This window comes from Phyllopteryx taeniolatus, chromosome 19 (genome assembly GCF_024500385.1).
Source record: "Phyllopteryx taeniolatus isolate TA_2022b chromosome 19, UOR_Ptae_1.2, whole genome shotgun sequence".
NCBI lineage: Eukaryota > Metazoa > Chordata > Actinopteri > Syngnathiformes > Syngnathidae > Phyllopteryx > Phyllopteryx taeniolatus.
The window spans coordinates 9,729,471-9,743,762 of NC_084520.1; the positions used below are offsets into that span (position 1 = coordinate 9,729,471).

At 44.2% G+C, this 14,292-nt stretch overlaps 2 protein-coding genes across 2 annotated transcripts; one reads left to right on the plus strand and one right to left on the minus strand.

Annotated features, from left to right (window-relative positions):
• Positions 1-366: 366 nt before the first annotated feature.
• Positions 367-1,784, minus strand: mrpl43 (mitochondrial ribosomal protein L43). The gene is made up of 3 exons (XM_061756083.1): positions 1,504-1,784; positions 1,327-1,433; positions 367-613 (listed from the first exon to the last, which is right to left on the minus strand). The coding sequence occupies exons 1-3, from the start codon at positions 1,632-1,634 to the stop codon at positions 411-413; spliced, it is 441 nt and encodes a 146-aa protein (XP_061612067.1). The 5' UTR covers positions 1,635-1,784; the 3' UTR covers positions 367-410.
• A 4,163-nt stretch (positions 1,785-5,947) lies between these two features.
• On the plus strand, positions 5,948-13,264 carry twnk (twinkle mtDNA helicase). Its single transcript, XM_061756081.1, has 6 exons — positions 5,948-6,293; positions 7,136-7,757; positions 10,555-11,257; positions 11,558-11,906; positions 11,980-12,121; positions 12,766-13,264. Exons 2-6 carry the CDS (start codon positions 7,152-7,154, stop codon positions 13,093-13,095), a joined length of 2,130 nt encoding a protein of 709 aa, XP_061612065.1. The 5' UTR covers positions 5,948-6,293; positions 7,136-7,151; the 3' UTR covers positions 13,096-13,264.
• Positions 13,265-14,292: the final 1,028 nt, after the last annotated feature.

A 14,292-nucleotide genomic window follows, 5' to 3' on the forward strand; every position in this document is an offset into this window, starting at 1 on the left:
TCCAAGGGTCTTTCAAAGTCGAGCTTCTCTTGGAGATTTTGTCTGAATGCTACCAAATTTGAAGAACAATAGATTGATGGGTGATGCAAAATTGCAAAACATTTGCATTTTCGTCATAGCGTAAGAGCATAGCTCCGAAGTTCGATGACTCCTTATAACAGACGAAACTGTCTGCAAAAATATGCCACGAATCAAACAAATATAGCCATTGAAGGCCGGTAGAATATTTTCAGAGCAGCATCAGTATGACTGATGACGACAAGCTGTTCAAACACTCCGACATTGAACCGTCTGTGTTTGCACCACAAATATTTTGATGGCAAACAAATGTGTGACACAGAAGGGCAAGCAATCGCAGAGGGAAAATACTGTACACAAAAACTTTATTTAATAGAAGCAGTTTAGAAAAGTCACACTTTGTCATCATTTCGAGGGGCGAGAGGGCGATTGGTGAAGGGATGCCACAGGCCCTGGATGCTGGGGTTGTCCGTGTGGAAGGGCTTGCGAATGCGGATCACATCAAGGCCCGACTGACTGGTTAGCTTGGCTAAAACCTCGGAGACCTGCGAGGATGTTTTGCTCGCCACAATCTCTTCCCTCACGTTGCCATTTACTGCAGAGTCAAAATAAATGTCAAAATTAAACACCACTCAGACAAAATGAAGAAACAAGTACATGCTAACAATCGTCTATATAATACATCATAATGCCATTAAATAATTCAAAAGGTAGTGGAAAATGTACATTAAATGTATAAGCAGTCATTAATAAAATTATTTTAACAGGTTCAATATACTTGTTTTCACTTTATATCTCACAATGTAATTCATGAATTGATCATTTACATAACTGCTTTGCAATTCAATTAATTGATGCTATTTAATTGGCTTTGTTTCATTTCGGGGTGAAAAAAATCTATAGCCTGTCACTTTTTACTAATGTAGAAACAAGTGAAAGGGCGCCCCCCTCAGGAAGCAGGAGTAATAAAAAAAACAGAAACAGAAAAGGCACTAATAACTGCTAATTCGTTTGAACTAATGAGTAGTGGGCAGTAGCAAAGTGCAAATACATTGTCAATGTACTCAAGTAGATTTTTCATATATCTTTTACTCTTACTCTGCAATTTTTTCAAAAGACATCTAGAACAATGTTTTTGAGTTGTGTACTCAAGTACATTTCGATATCAGTACTACTTTTAGTTTCACTTAAGGAGTTAAATCAGTAGTTCTCCTAGTCTTTTTCTGACACAAGGCGTACTTTTGCCACCTGTAGAACTAATGTTAAACCGCGTGTAGATGTTAAATACAGGCAAGCAGGACGACTCACAGTATTCAGCCACTATTCTGGGTTTGTGGCACGGCTGTGGGGACACGTACACGACGGTTCCAAGGTTCTTTTTGGCGTAATCCACCACTCCGTCTTCAATAAAGTCCCTGTTTGTAACCAATAATGGCGTTATGTCTGGTGTTGTTCCCATATTATGTGTATGATGTTGTTGTTTACCTGACACCCAGCGAGCTTTGGCCCTTTTTGGAGAAGATGATGGAGATCCGCTTGAGCTGGCACACGTAACGACCTACGCCGTTTTGGAGGACGCTTTTCAGGAAGCGACTCGGCGTGCCCCTGGATGTCATTTTTAATTACTTTAATAGCTTACTTCCGGGGGGGAAGAACGATTCGATCGGTGGGTTAACCCACCAAAGAAAATCGAAGCCGGGTAAACAACATTGGCAGAGGACGCCACACAGTGCGCCGATTATATATCATCGGGTGAAACAAATACAAGACGTGTATGTTTCCATACTGAAAGCCCGTCTTAACGATTTAAGAGAACATAATTCACCCCTATAGTGATTTATACATTTATTAATGTGGTTATTATTCATTACATGATCATATTAAGCCACTGGCTTGGCCAAAAGTGTACTTTAAAATGCTCTAAATTCCTAGTCAGTGCATGTTTCGTCCCGGTTTATTTTGGTCCCCATTTGGTCCGTTCATCATATATTTACGGCTAAAACAACCACAAAGAGCGGTAAATCTTTTGACACTTTAAGCATTTTTAACAAGCTTAGTGAGGCAAAACTGCCACTATTCTTCATTAACTGATCAATGTAATTTCCTTTCATTCAAAATATAAATATAAAGCCCCGCGAAACGTTGGTAGTTAAAATGTAGGATCTAAAATGTCGTATCGTTCCTTTTTGGTGCATGTTTCACACCGACCTGTTTCGGGTAACACACGTAAGGGTCAGTCCACAAAGAAGGTTGAACAAACCCTGAGTATAAAACCCGAAAATTAGAGTATCCGTGTCCTCATATCTCGAATCACCATAGCAACCCATAGGAAAAGGTCCAGTTACTTTCTCCCTTTGAATTGCAGGTGCTGATGCAGGCTTATAAAGAACATGAAACAAAATTCCGAAAAAAAAGAAACACTGCTGTGGCAGCAAATTGCTTCACAAGTCAATGCGTAAGTTATCAACTTGAAATGTACATTACTCAGTGTGAAATATGGCCATGTTTTGTTGAACACAAAGCTATCATTATGTTGTATAAATGACAACACGTGGATACACAGGTGAGTTAATTGTACCTTCTGCCATCTCATGGGAGAGCATTGAATTGTTCAGAATTTTAAAAAAATGTTTGCTGCACAGTGGTAATGAATTACTGATTTGACTTCCTGACTTATCATTTTAACACACTTTTAACGTTATAATGTGATACATTTCATGTTATGACGTGATATTTTTCACGTTATATAAATTAAAGACAGCCATATCATTATATATTAGCCTATAATGCATGTAGTCTATATCTATCTATCTGTACATATGCAGTATATATACTGACAGATAAAGTTGTTGTTACCCCTGTGTTAATGAAAGAAAAATAAATTGCATGATAAATTAAAATAGAAATTATATATTTCAAAATATAACAATAGTATAGCAATACAAGCATATAAAAATAATTTAATTGTGACTCCAGTATCGGGATAGAATTGTATCGTCGGGCAACTGCTGATCCCCCCCCTCCAGGTTTCCTCAGTATTTTATATGACTTGTAACATTTTTAGATTGCAACATAATTGCTTTAGGCAATGCTATCAGTCTACATAATTTAAGTGTGCATATGTCAATGAATTGTGCATACATTTGTTTCTGTTTTGATAGATTGATGCCACAGTCATTGCCTTCATAGATGACAACAATCTGCCTGGCTACATCCCAACATATGGAGATCGCATAGCAGCAAGACGCTTCTGTTTGGAAAACAAAGATGCAAATAAAGGCACAAGAGAATCCCCAAAAAAATGTCAGTGCTTGAAAAACTAAAGAAAAAGATGGGTGTTGGGAATGAGGATAATGAAAGTGATCATGAGGAGACTCCAACTGCAACGTGGAAAAGAACCTACACAAAAAACAAATGGGCTGAAAAGCTGACCAAAAAAGTTGAGTTGGGGTGGGTTCATGAAGGTAAACAAATAAGGAAACGCAAAGGAGGCGGAACGAGGACACTTGATGTCTCCAAAGCGTCCAAAAAAGCTGACATATTACAGTATGCTAAAGACATTTTTTTTCCAAATGGATTTGGAAGATGTGAAGCATTAAGTTGTGACATATTAGACTATCAAGAGGAAGCTATACTTGATGAAGATATCACAATTGGAGACCTCTACAAAGTGCTAAGAATGGGAGTGTTAAGATTTTACCTTTGCACTAATAGACAGATAGACTGTTGCGGAAAGCTCTGATGCAAATATTGATGAACAGCTGAGAGCCGCACATGAAGATGATCTTCAAACCATCGTCATTCAGTTGGCTGATTTGAAGGAGTTTGATGCAGATGTAATTTCTGACACATCTGAGGTGATGATCGGCCCTTTCCTTGGAGAACCCATGGCAAGTCAGCTGGATGACACTTGGATACACCAACCCATCCTGCAGTTTGAAGTCGATGAGCTGGCCATCCCATCACTCACTCTTACCGCATTAAAGCACAGCAACATTCAACAGTCCAGACACAGCATATACAGGTGATCAAGCAAGTGATTCGACAGCTCCATATGATCTTGAATGTGTCATCACTATAAAACTTCACAGAGTCCATCTTCTGGTGGAGATGATTAGCCAGTTTAAGGAGTGCAGCACTGCTCAAACACCACTTACATCGATGAAAAAGGAGCTGATGCAGATGGTGTTTCAAGGGATGTCTATGCTGCATTTTGGACAGAGTTTATGGACCACACAGCTGAGGGGAGGACATTAGCGTTCCATCAGACTCCTAGATGGCAGGAAGAAGAGTGGAAATCCATTGGCCGAATTCTCCTGAAAGGATATGAAGACCATGGATACTTTGCTTGTCGCCTTGCCCATGTTTTCACGGTGGCACTTATTTTTTGGTGTGAATCGAGTGTCACAAATGTACTTTGTGTGAAACCTGAGCCTTTTTAGTTGAACACAAAGCTACTATTCTGTTGTAGAATGGGAACAGGATACACAGGGTGATTGTACATTCTGCCACCATTGAACTGTTTGGCCTGTCACTATACATCACTGGCATGATCAGATGAACTGATACATTATGGTTTGTAGTAAATAAATAATTTAGAATAGAAACGTGCAAAAACATATATATATATATATTTATTTATTTATTGTTACAGAACAAAGTGCAACAACAAACCTAATCACTTAGATGTATAAAAATAACTTAAATTGTATAAAATAGAGTATTCAATAAAATAATAAATACAATGAAAATAATTATGTAACTGAATTGAGGTAACATGAACCAAGTTAGCAAAAACTCTATCACAAACAAATACAATGTTGAACAATTAAGTATGTGAAATGTGCAGAAGCTTTAGTAAATACAATAAAAACAAATTACCTTCATCCACACAATATTATATATATTATTCATAGGTGTCTTATGCTTCTTTAAGAACGAAACAAAAATTAGAAAAAAAAAAAATGAAAAAAAACACAAAGTGGGGTGCCATCGGGGTGGCCGAATTTCAGTTTTCTGGCCACCACCTAGCTCCCCCCCTGGTGACATAGTGGTTGGGAATCATTGGTGTTCATAGTCATGTTTAAGATGGTCGTTAATATACAGTACCTGGACATTGATACTGTGAAATAGTTTTTGGTTAATATAGTCCCATTAATTTTTTACAGGAGTAGTGTCCTGTCCACACATCCTATCACATTTGGAAGCCCTGCAAAAATGACATCTAATTAGTCCGAATCCAGTCTGAGCAGCAGTTTCAATCATAATTTTATATAACATGGAAGAGATTTGGACATCAATCACCTGCGAATCTGTGAAATTCTTCTTGGATGAGTTTTACAGGTTTGAGTCCAGGGAAGGCCACCATGACAGTTAACAGGCGTTTAAGGGCTGTTAATCTGGGAAAGCCTCCACCTCCAACCGTGGTTGGCAAAGTCTCTGTCGACTGAAGGCATATCGAATAATTTGTGCCTCAATGTCGATTGGATTAGGGAGAAAGGACAAGCCATGCTTTGCTTCAGGTGGGAGGAGGTAGGTAGAAACTTGTTTTTTTCTGTAGAAATCCTACCAGCGGAGCAGGTTCTATACACCTTGGTCTGACTGGAATCGAACGGATAAAAAGGGTTTCATGCGGCGATTATTATTACTATGCTATTTGTTACACGTTTTGCATACAGTAGTATTTGCTATGATTGTTTTGGTTAACACACCGTCTGTTAATCGTGTATTTCCGGGTGAAACGACGACAAAACATACTTATATCTTTTCACAATTTAAGTATTTATAACTACTTTAGTAAGCATTAATAACCCTTAACATCATTTATAAAAGTATTAATGAAGTAATTCGATTTTAGGATATTAATATAACGCTCTGCGAATAGCTAAAATTTCGACTCTATAATGCCAAACGTTCCTACGTTGTGGATGTTTTGCACGGCTTTGTTTTGGTCCAACAGAGTCCGTCAATCATATACTTCTGGGTGAAACAACTACAAAGAAGTTATATGCCTTTTCACACTGGAAGCAGTTTTAACGATTTCATTGAGCATTTAGATTCACTGTGACTCTTTATGAAGGTATTAAAGATGTTTTATTTTCATTTGAAAATACTGATATAAAGCCATGTGGAAACTGAAATGTAGAATTTGGAATTCGGTGCATTCTGCTTTGGTGTACGTTTCACACGGACATGTTGTGGACAAACACCTAAAAGCCCGGGTTCCAGCTTTCGCATGGAGGACAAGATGAGGACGCAGACGGGCAACTGAACGCGTAAGAAGATCAAGTTTTGATAATAATGTGGAGTTAATTATGTTTTTAATAAAAGTCGCTGTTATACTAATTAGCAAGTTCCTCATCGCTAACATTTCAACTTCAAACTGTTCAGCTCATTCATTCAGTACATATGAGGAACCTCTTGTCACGTTCCCCAAATTTCCCACATATTTCAGTACAGTGCACCCTTGCTATTTATGGGTAGAGGGACCAAGGTCTGACGAAAGTAGTCAAAATCTGCAAACACACAGCCCCTAAAAGGGGTTCTTATTGCGTGTAGAGGCCACAAGGTGGCGGCAAAAAGTGAGGACTCGATCTCAAACTGTACTGAGTCGTGAACCCATGTGACATAAACTACTGTATGCAGTGAATTATCCAACAGAAACCATCTTTACATGAGGCCCTTCAATAGTATTAGCTAGCATAGTGGCCTAAATAACATGCTATCACAAACTGAAGTGACATCACACATACTAGCCCTTTACACAAATGCTACTAAATCATTAAAATGACCTTTTGGCATTTACACACAGTAATATTAATAATATTTATATTAGGAAATACAAATACAGTACACTGTAACAGTTGAGTGGCATTATTAGTAGCTGCATTAGGAGGGAAGCAAAAACATTCACTTTTGAGACGATGTGTTCAATGACTGGCAGCAAAACAAGACATTTCATAAGCAGACGGGAAAACACAGTCAACGAATTAAACACCAAGATTCCACTAGATGGCACCAAAGTAATAATTAAGACAACAGCAATGGAGGAGATTTGAATAATGATTAGAAATTGCATTTTCTTGTGGCAGCTATTATCTCTCAATGTGTTTCACAGGCTAACACTTTGTCAAATGTGGAGGAGATTGCTTCTGAGGGGTCTCTCTCAGGAAAGGGCCCTGAGGTTTCACTCCCCAAGACACTTTCCATCCCCTTTCGTGGGCCCCCTGACTCATAACAGAGCTCCTGGGGCTTTGTGGGCTTTCAAGCTGCGGGACACGGGCTCCTTCGGGTCCCGGGGGTACAAAAAAGATGCCAAATCCACAGTGGACTTCCCCGCCAGTGCTGTCACGGTTGCCGACATTAAACAGTACCTACGCTCCAAGGACGTTCCCTTCCATGATGGCTTCAGCTGCCTGCACGTACCCAGCATCTTCGTGGAGGCCGCCTCCAGGGCCGAACGCTTCTCCTTGTTTGTGGACAAGACCACGGGGCAGTTCTTGTGCATGGACACCCAGGTGCAAGGGAGCTGGGAGGACCTCCAGGACTGCCTGGAGGTGATGCAGGCGGAGGAGCGGGATTCCCTCAGCCCGCAAGTGCTGCTGGGATATCCGGAGAGTGCAGAGGAGCAGGAGCAGAGCGAAAGGGACGCGAGGGAGGTGAGGAGCATCTGGTCCGCCTCAGTGCCCTTCTTGGAGCTGACGGAGGACGAGGCGCAGCTCATCAAAACTATGTTCCAGGTAGGACTGGGCGAAATGGCCTAAGAATAAAATCTCCCAATTTCCAAATTCTGCCGGCACGGTGGACAACTGGTTCGCACATCTGCCTCACAGTTCAGGGGCCGGGGGTGGGTTTTCCCCGGGCGTTCCGGTTTCTTCCCACATCCCAAAAACATGTGTGGTAGGTTGATTGAAGACTCTAAATTGCCCGTAGGTGTAAATGTGAGTGCAAATGGTTGCTTGTTTCGATGTGTCCTGCGATTGGCTGGCTACCGGTCAGGGTGTACCCCCGCCTCCCGCCCCAAGATAGCTGGGATAGGCTCCAGCAGCCAGCGACCCTCGTGAGGATAAGCGGTAAAGAAAATGGATGGATGCATGGAATTTCCAAATTCGGCATCAACGTATTTTTGAAGTCGATTTAGCCCCCTGCCAAGCCCCCAGCCCTAGTTGAGTCCATGGGGCGCATGCAGCGGACACATTGCAAAAAACAAATAACGGCCCTGCTGTTAAAATGCTTTTTTAATATTTTTCCTTTTAATTAATAGCTAAACCCCAGGGCAGGAAACACTTGTCATAATAAACACTTTTAGACTTTTTCAAGATTATTATTTATTTAAATAAAATAAAAAGTACCATATTTTCACGACCATAAGGCGCACCGTATTAAAAGGTGCAGTCTCAGTTACGGGGTCTATTTCTGTATTTAACACACACAAAAGGCGCACCGTGTTATTGGGCGCAGGCATGGTAAAACATACGCAGGCTTAAAACATACGGTAGCATGCATGCATGCTAAAACAATGTTTTTAAAAAGGCAGCGGGAGCAAAACTGAGTTCGGTTGTATTTTATTGAAGTATTCAACAATGTGCTCACGTTATGTTTTGATCAATCCTCATCCACAAATCCATCAAAGTCCTCATGTTCTGTATCCGTAATGAACAGCTGGGCACGTTCTCCATCAAACACGCCAGGTTCCCTCTCGTCATTGTCTGAGTCAGTCTCGTCGCCGTGCGGTTCCTCAGAAATAATGCCGTTTTTTACCAAAGCTCGAACAACAGTGCAAGCAGACACGTTATCCCAAGCATCCACAATCCATTCACAAATTGTGGCGTAACTCGCCCGGCACTGCATCCTAGTCTTAGTAAAGCTGTGTTCGCCATCTGTCATCCATGACTCCCACGCCAACTTCACTTTGAACGGCCGATGTCCAGTTGGAGTTCCTTCGTCAAGGCTCCCGGAATGATGGAAAGCTCCGAGTTATTGCACTCAGTCGAATGGTGACTGTAGAGACGCTTCTCCCGGCTGTTCTTTGCTCATTAATCCATTGCTCGATTTGATCTTCCAACTCGGGCCACCTCGCCTTGTTTCCGCGGAAACTCAGCTTTGTCTTCCTGACTTGGCGAAGTTCGTTTTCCTGTTTCCTCCACTTGCAAACCATGGATTCGTTGATCTTGAATTCTCTCGCGGCTGCTCGATTCCCATGTTCGTCCGCGTAACTGATAGCTTGCGGTTTAAACTGTGCTTCGTAAGCGTGTCTCTTCGTAGGTGCCATTTTCGAGGGTCCTTAGCCAAACCGATGTTGTTTTTCACAATGCACATACCGGCACTATATACCTACTGGGGGCGTGCCTTTGGCGTCCTCTTTCACGCGCACCCTTCCCCCTTTAACGTCCACAGTCACGTCCGCCTTTCCTCTATATAAGCAGCGCGTCGGCAGGAAATGCTCCCAGTCAGTCAAGCCGAAAGCTCATCAAAGTCACACTATAACATTTAAAGATTTGGGAACTCGGTGCACACGTAAGGCACGCCGCATTATAAGGTGCCCTGTCCATTTTGGAGAAAATTTAAGACTTTTAAGTGCACTTTATGGTTGTGAAAATACGGTATACATATATAAGAAAATAATGTTATTATATATGTATATCATTAGTTTTCAAATTACGGGTCCTGACTGTTGTTCGTGCCTATGCACCAAACAGCAGTTCAGAGTACCCACCCTTTTTGGAGTCCTTGGAGGGGTGCTGGAGAGCGCTCCCGCTGGGGACTCCATCGTTCTGCTGGGGGACTTCAACGCTCACGTGTGGGCAAGGACAGTGAGACATGGAAGGGCGTGATTGGGAGGAACGACCCCCCCCCCCCCGATCAGAACCCGGGCGGTGTTCTGTTATTGGACTTCTGTGCTCATCACAGATTGTCCATAACGAACACCATGTTCAAGCATAAGGGTGTCCACACGTGCACTTGGCACCAGGACACCCTAGGCCGCAGTTCGATGATCTACTTTGTGGTCGTGTCATCGGATTTCCGGCCGCATGTCTTGGACACTCGGGTGAAGAGAGGGGCGGAACTGTCAACCGATCACCACCCGGTGGTGAGTTGGCTCCGATGGTAGGGGAAGATGCCGGTCCGACGTGGCAGGTCCAAACGTATTGTGAGGGTTTGCTGGGAACGTCTGGCGGAATCCCCTGTCAGAAGGAGTTTCAACTCCCACCTCTGACAGATCTTTGCTCATGTTCCGGGGGAGGCGGGGGACATCGAGTCCGAGTGGACCATGTTCCGCGCCTCCGTTGCTGAGGTGGCCGACCGGAGCTGTGGCCGTAAAGTGGTCGGTCCCTGTCGTGGCGGCAATCCCCTAACCCGTTGGTGGACACCAACGGTGAGGGATGCCGTCAAGCTGAAGAAGGAGTCCTATTGGGCCTTTTTGGCCTGTGCGACATTTGTTCCCCATCGGTGCACAGTGACATTACAATCGTGTAAATAAAGAGCCCCATTGAAAGCACGCAACAATAATAGACATTTTTTTATTTTATTTTGAAGATCACAAAGATCTCCAACGCAACGCTGAAGAAGTTCGACGTGAGGCTCTTCAAGCCCACCAAGAGTCTGGTTTTCCCCTGGTTGGGCGGTCCCGACTCCTCTTTGAAGGGACTGAAGCTCCTCTCAGCGCAAAGCACGGCCGACGGCGCCGTTAGTTACAACGAGGCGACGGTCCCCAAGTGCGGCTCCTACAACAACCTCTTCGGCCTCCCTCTGCTGAGCCGCATGGACGCCGACGTGGTCCTTACGAGCCGTGAGCTAGACACACTGGCCGTGAGCCAGGCCACGGGGCTGGCCAGCGTGACCCTCCCGCGGGGCGTGGGCTGCCTGCCGCCCGCCCTGCTTCCCTACCTGGAGCACTTCAAGCGCGTCACGCTGTGGCTGGGCGGCGACATGCGCTCCTGGGAGGCGTCCAAGATCTTCTCGCGCAAGCTGGGCCTGCGCCGCTGCCGGCTGGTGCGACCTGGGGAGTACCGGCCGAGTCCCGGGGAGGCCCTGGCGCAGGGCAAGAGCCTGAGCCGCGTCGTGGCTGACGCCATCCCCGCTGCGCACAAGTCCATCGTGTCCTTCAAGCAGCTCCGCGAGGATGTGTACGGGGAGATGGTGAACACGGAGGAGGTGGCTGGGGTCAAGTGGGCCCGCTTTCCAGAGCTCAACAGGATCCTGAAGGGACACCGCAAGGGAGAGCTCACTGTTTTCACTGGTGAGAAGTTAATCCATTGTGTGTGTGTTGGGTACACTTTGCCTGCTGTTATAGACATACATGTTCCCCCATCAAAAAGGCCATTTATTTGTTAGTTAAAAGGAAAAAAAACAGCATATCCAAAACAAATGGTGATGACAAGTTATTGTAGAGATGCTTGTCTACATCCTGACTACTGTCGAGATAACCTTTAGCAACCCCCCATTCCCCCCAAATACAGTAGCCAGTGCATCAGAAACTCTATCCAGATGCCTCCTAACTATGTGAACATTCCGTGCGTCATGTCTCGATGTTGGGCAGGTCCCACCGGAAGCGGGAAGACCACGTTCATCAGCGAGCTGGCCCTGGACCTTTGCACGCAGGGCGTCAACACGCTGTGGGGTAGCTTCGAAATCAACAACGTGCGTCTGGCCAAGATCATGCTGACGCAGTTCGCCATGCAGCGGCTGGAGGAGAACCTGGAGCAGTATGACTTCTGGGCGGACAAGTTCGAGGAGCTGCCGCTTTACTTCATGACCTTCCACGGCCAGCAGAATATCAAGTCGGTGCTGGACACCATGCAGCACGCCGTCTACCTCTACGACATCAACCACGTGGTCATCGACAACCTGCAGTTCATGATGGGACAGGAGAACCTCTCGGTCGACAAGTGAGCGAGCGTTTTCACAGCGTTCAGGGAGTGAAGCAGCATGTGGCTCACCACCTGTACCTAAAACTTCCAGGTTCGCCGTCCAGGACCACATCATCGGCGTGTTCAGGAAGTTCGCCACCAACTCCAGCTGCCACGTCACGCTCATCATTCACCCCAGGAAGGAGGAAGACGACCGGGAGCTGCAGACGGCCTCCATATTTGGCTCGGCAAAGGTGCGAGCCAGCTTTTCTTTCTTTCTTCTTCCCCCACCCCCCTGCTAGTGTGTCATTTTAGATGGTACGGGCAGAGAGAAAACCGGCCAAAAAGCAATAACAACACCTGCTACTAGGTAATTGGTAATTGTTATTTACAGAGAGAAGAGAGACAAAAATAATACCATGTAGGTCATTTGAAAGTTGACAGAGACAAGAAGCAAGAACAAACAACAAAAATAACAATAACACCTTCTGGTACTTGGCTTGAGAGGAGGTAAAGAGAAAAAAGGAGAGTCGGCAAAAAACAAGAGTAAACAACCTAAATGAAAAATTTGCAACAAGACCTGCTCATATGGGGATTTTAGCGGGGACAGACAGAGAGAAGAAAGAACAAAAGACCGCATTAACAATAAAAACAGCTGAAAGGAGTTAATTTAAGAGGGGACAGAGAGAAAAGAGACAACATAAAACATTAACCAAAGACAAACAATAGCAATAACACCATCTCATGCTTAGTTTGAGAGGGGGCAGACAGAGAGAAAAGTGAGAAAACTGATAACAATAATACCAATTATGTATTTTAAGACAGCAATAACCAAAAAAACAACACTATCAATGAAAACAGATGTTAGGAAGTGATTTGACTTTTGTGATGGCGACAGGCCAGCCAAGAGGCGGACAACGTGCTCATCCTGCAGGAGAAGAAGTTGGTGACGTGCCCGGGTCGCCGCTCGCTGCAGGTGACCAAGAACCGCTTCGACGGGGACGTGGGCGTCTTCCCGCTCGACTTCATCAAGGCCTCGCTCACCTTCTCCACGCTCGTCAAGGGCAAACACAAGCTGAGGAAGGTCGCCGCCAAGCCAGAGGACAACGAGGGCGACGAGGCGCCGCCCAAGAAGGACGCCGTCAAACGGGAGAAGGCGGACAAACAGCAAGGCAAAACGCCAAAGTCCACACGAGCTGCTAAAAATTCCGCATCGGGAGGTGAATGAATACTCTATGTCATTGGCATATTTCCTCTTTGATTACCTCTGAAAGCTGCTTTTCTTACAAGTACTTCTTTACAGTATTACGATCACAATGTGACTACTACTACTACTGCGACATTTTATACACTGACATCACCTGCACTTATTTTTAATAAAACATTTCATATTGAGACTGCCCTACTGTTTTTTAAGGTGTATGGTGCTTCATTTTCTCAGTTTTTGAGGTGCAATGATTTAACAAGTGTTCAAAACCCACACTTTTCCAGAAAACTGCATTACATTTACAATACATTACAAATGAGACCCATTTGAGATGTTTGCAGATCTGTGCTCTAATTGTTGTTCAACAGACTTAAAAACTACATGTCCCCTAACAGCTGGGCTGGACTGATTTGAAAATGTGATGGAGTCATGCACGCCTGGCTCGACGACAGCTGACGCCCATTTCAAATTCTCACTTCCTTCACAGGAAAAGATAAGATCACCAGCATGTAATTTACATGCATTTTCAGTCTTTAAATGGCTTCAGATGGAAGTAATATAAGACGTAAAATAGGTAAGGTCATCTTGATCCACATTCAGGGAAATGCACTCTCAGATTACCTAGCAGGGCCCGTTTTGTGGGTGAAATGAGCTGCAGAATTGTTGAGCAATTACAGTGCAGCCATTATGTGCATCCGGCATGCTTTGGAATGACATGAGCACACGCACGCACGGGCCGGGCGTCTGGAGCCGAGCAGCCAGGGGGACTAAGTGGCTTCATAAACTGCACAGGCATGTTTTCCTAGCTACATGCTGGAGCACCACATCCACGAAGCAAATTGAGGTCAGGTTGGGTGGGTAAAAATATAGGTCACCTCAACATGTGAGTGTTCTAGCCAAGTCTTTGATTTGCAAGAAACTTGTATTTTTGACATGGAATGTAAGGTTAGGGTTAGTATAACACATTATCTTTGTTCGAGTGCAGCACGCGGCTTCGCCGAGGGGGTTAGTCAGGCGTGACCTCCTTTTGGCATATTTAGAATGTGGACCAAAGAAAAGCTTTGTTCTGGAAACAGCCTGGAAGTCCAAAGTTCTTCTCGAGCGCAGGGAATGCTTGTAATGACAAGGTGTTCAAAATAAAAGCAGAAGCTAAAACGGAACGGGGGGGAATGTGCACGTATGTAGTATTTTATATAGACGGAGTACTATTTGTATGCC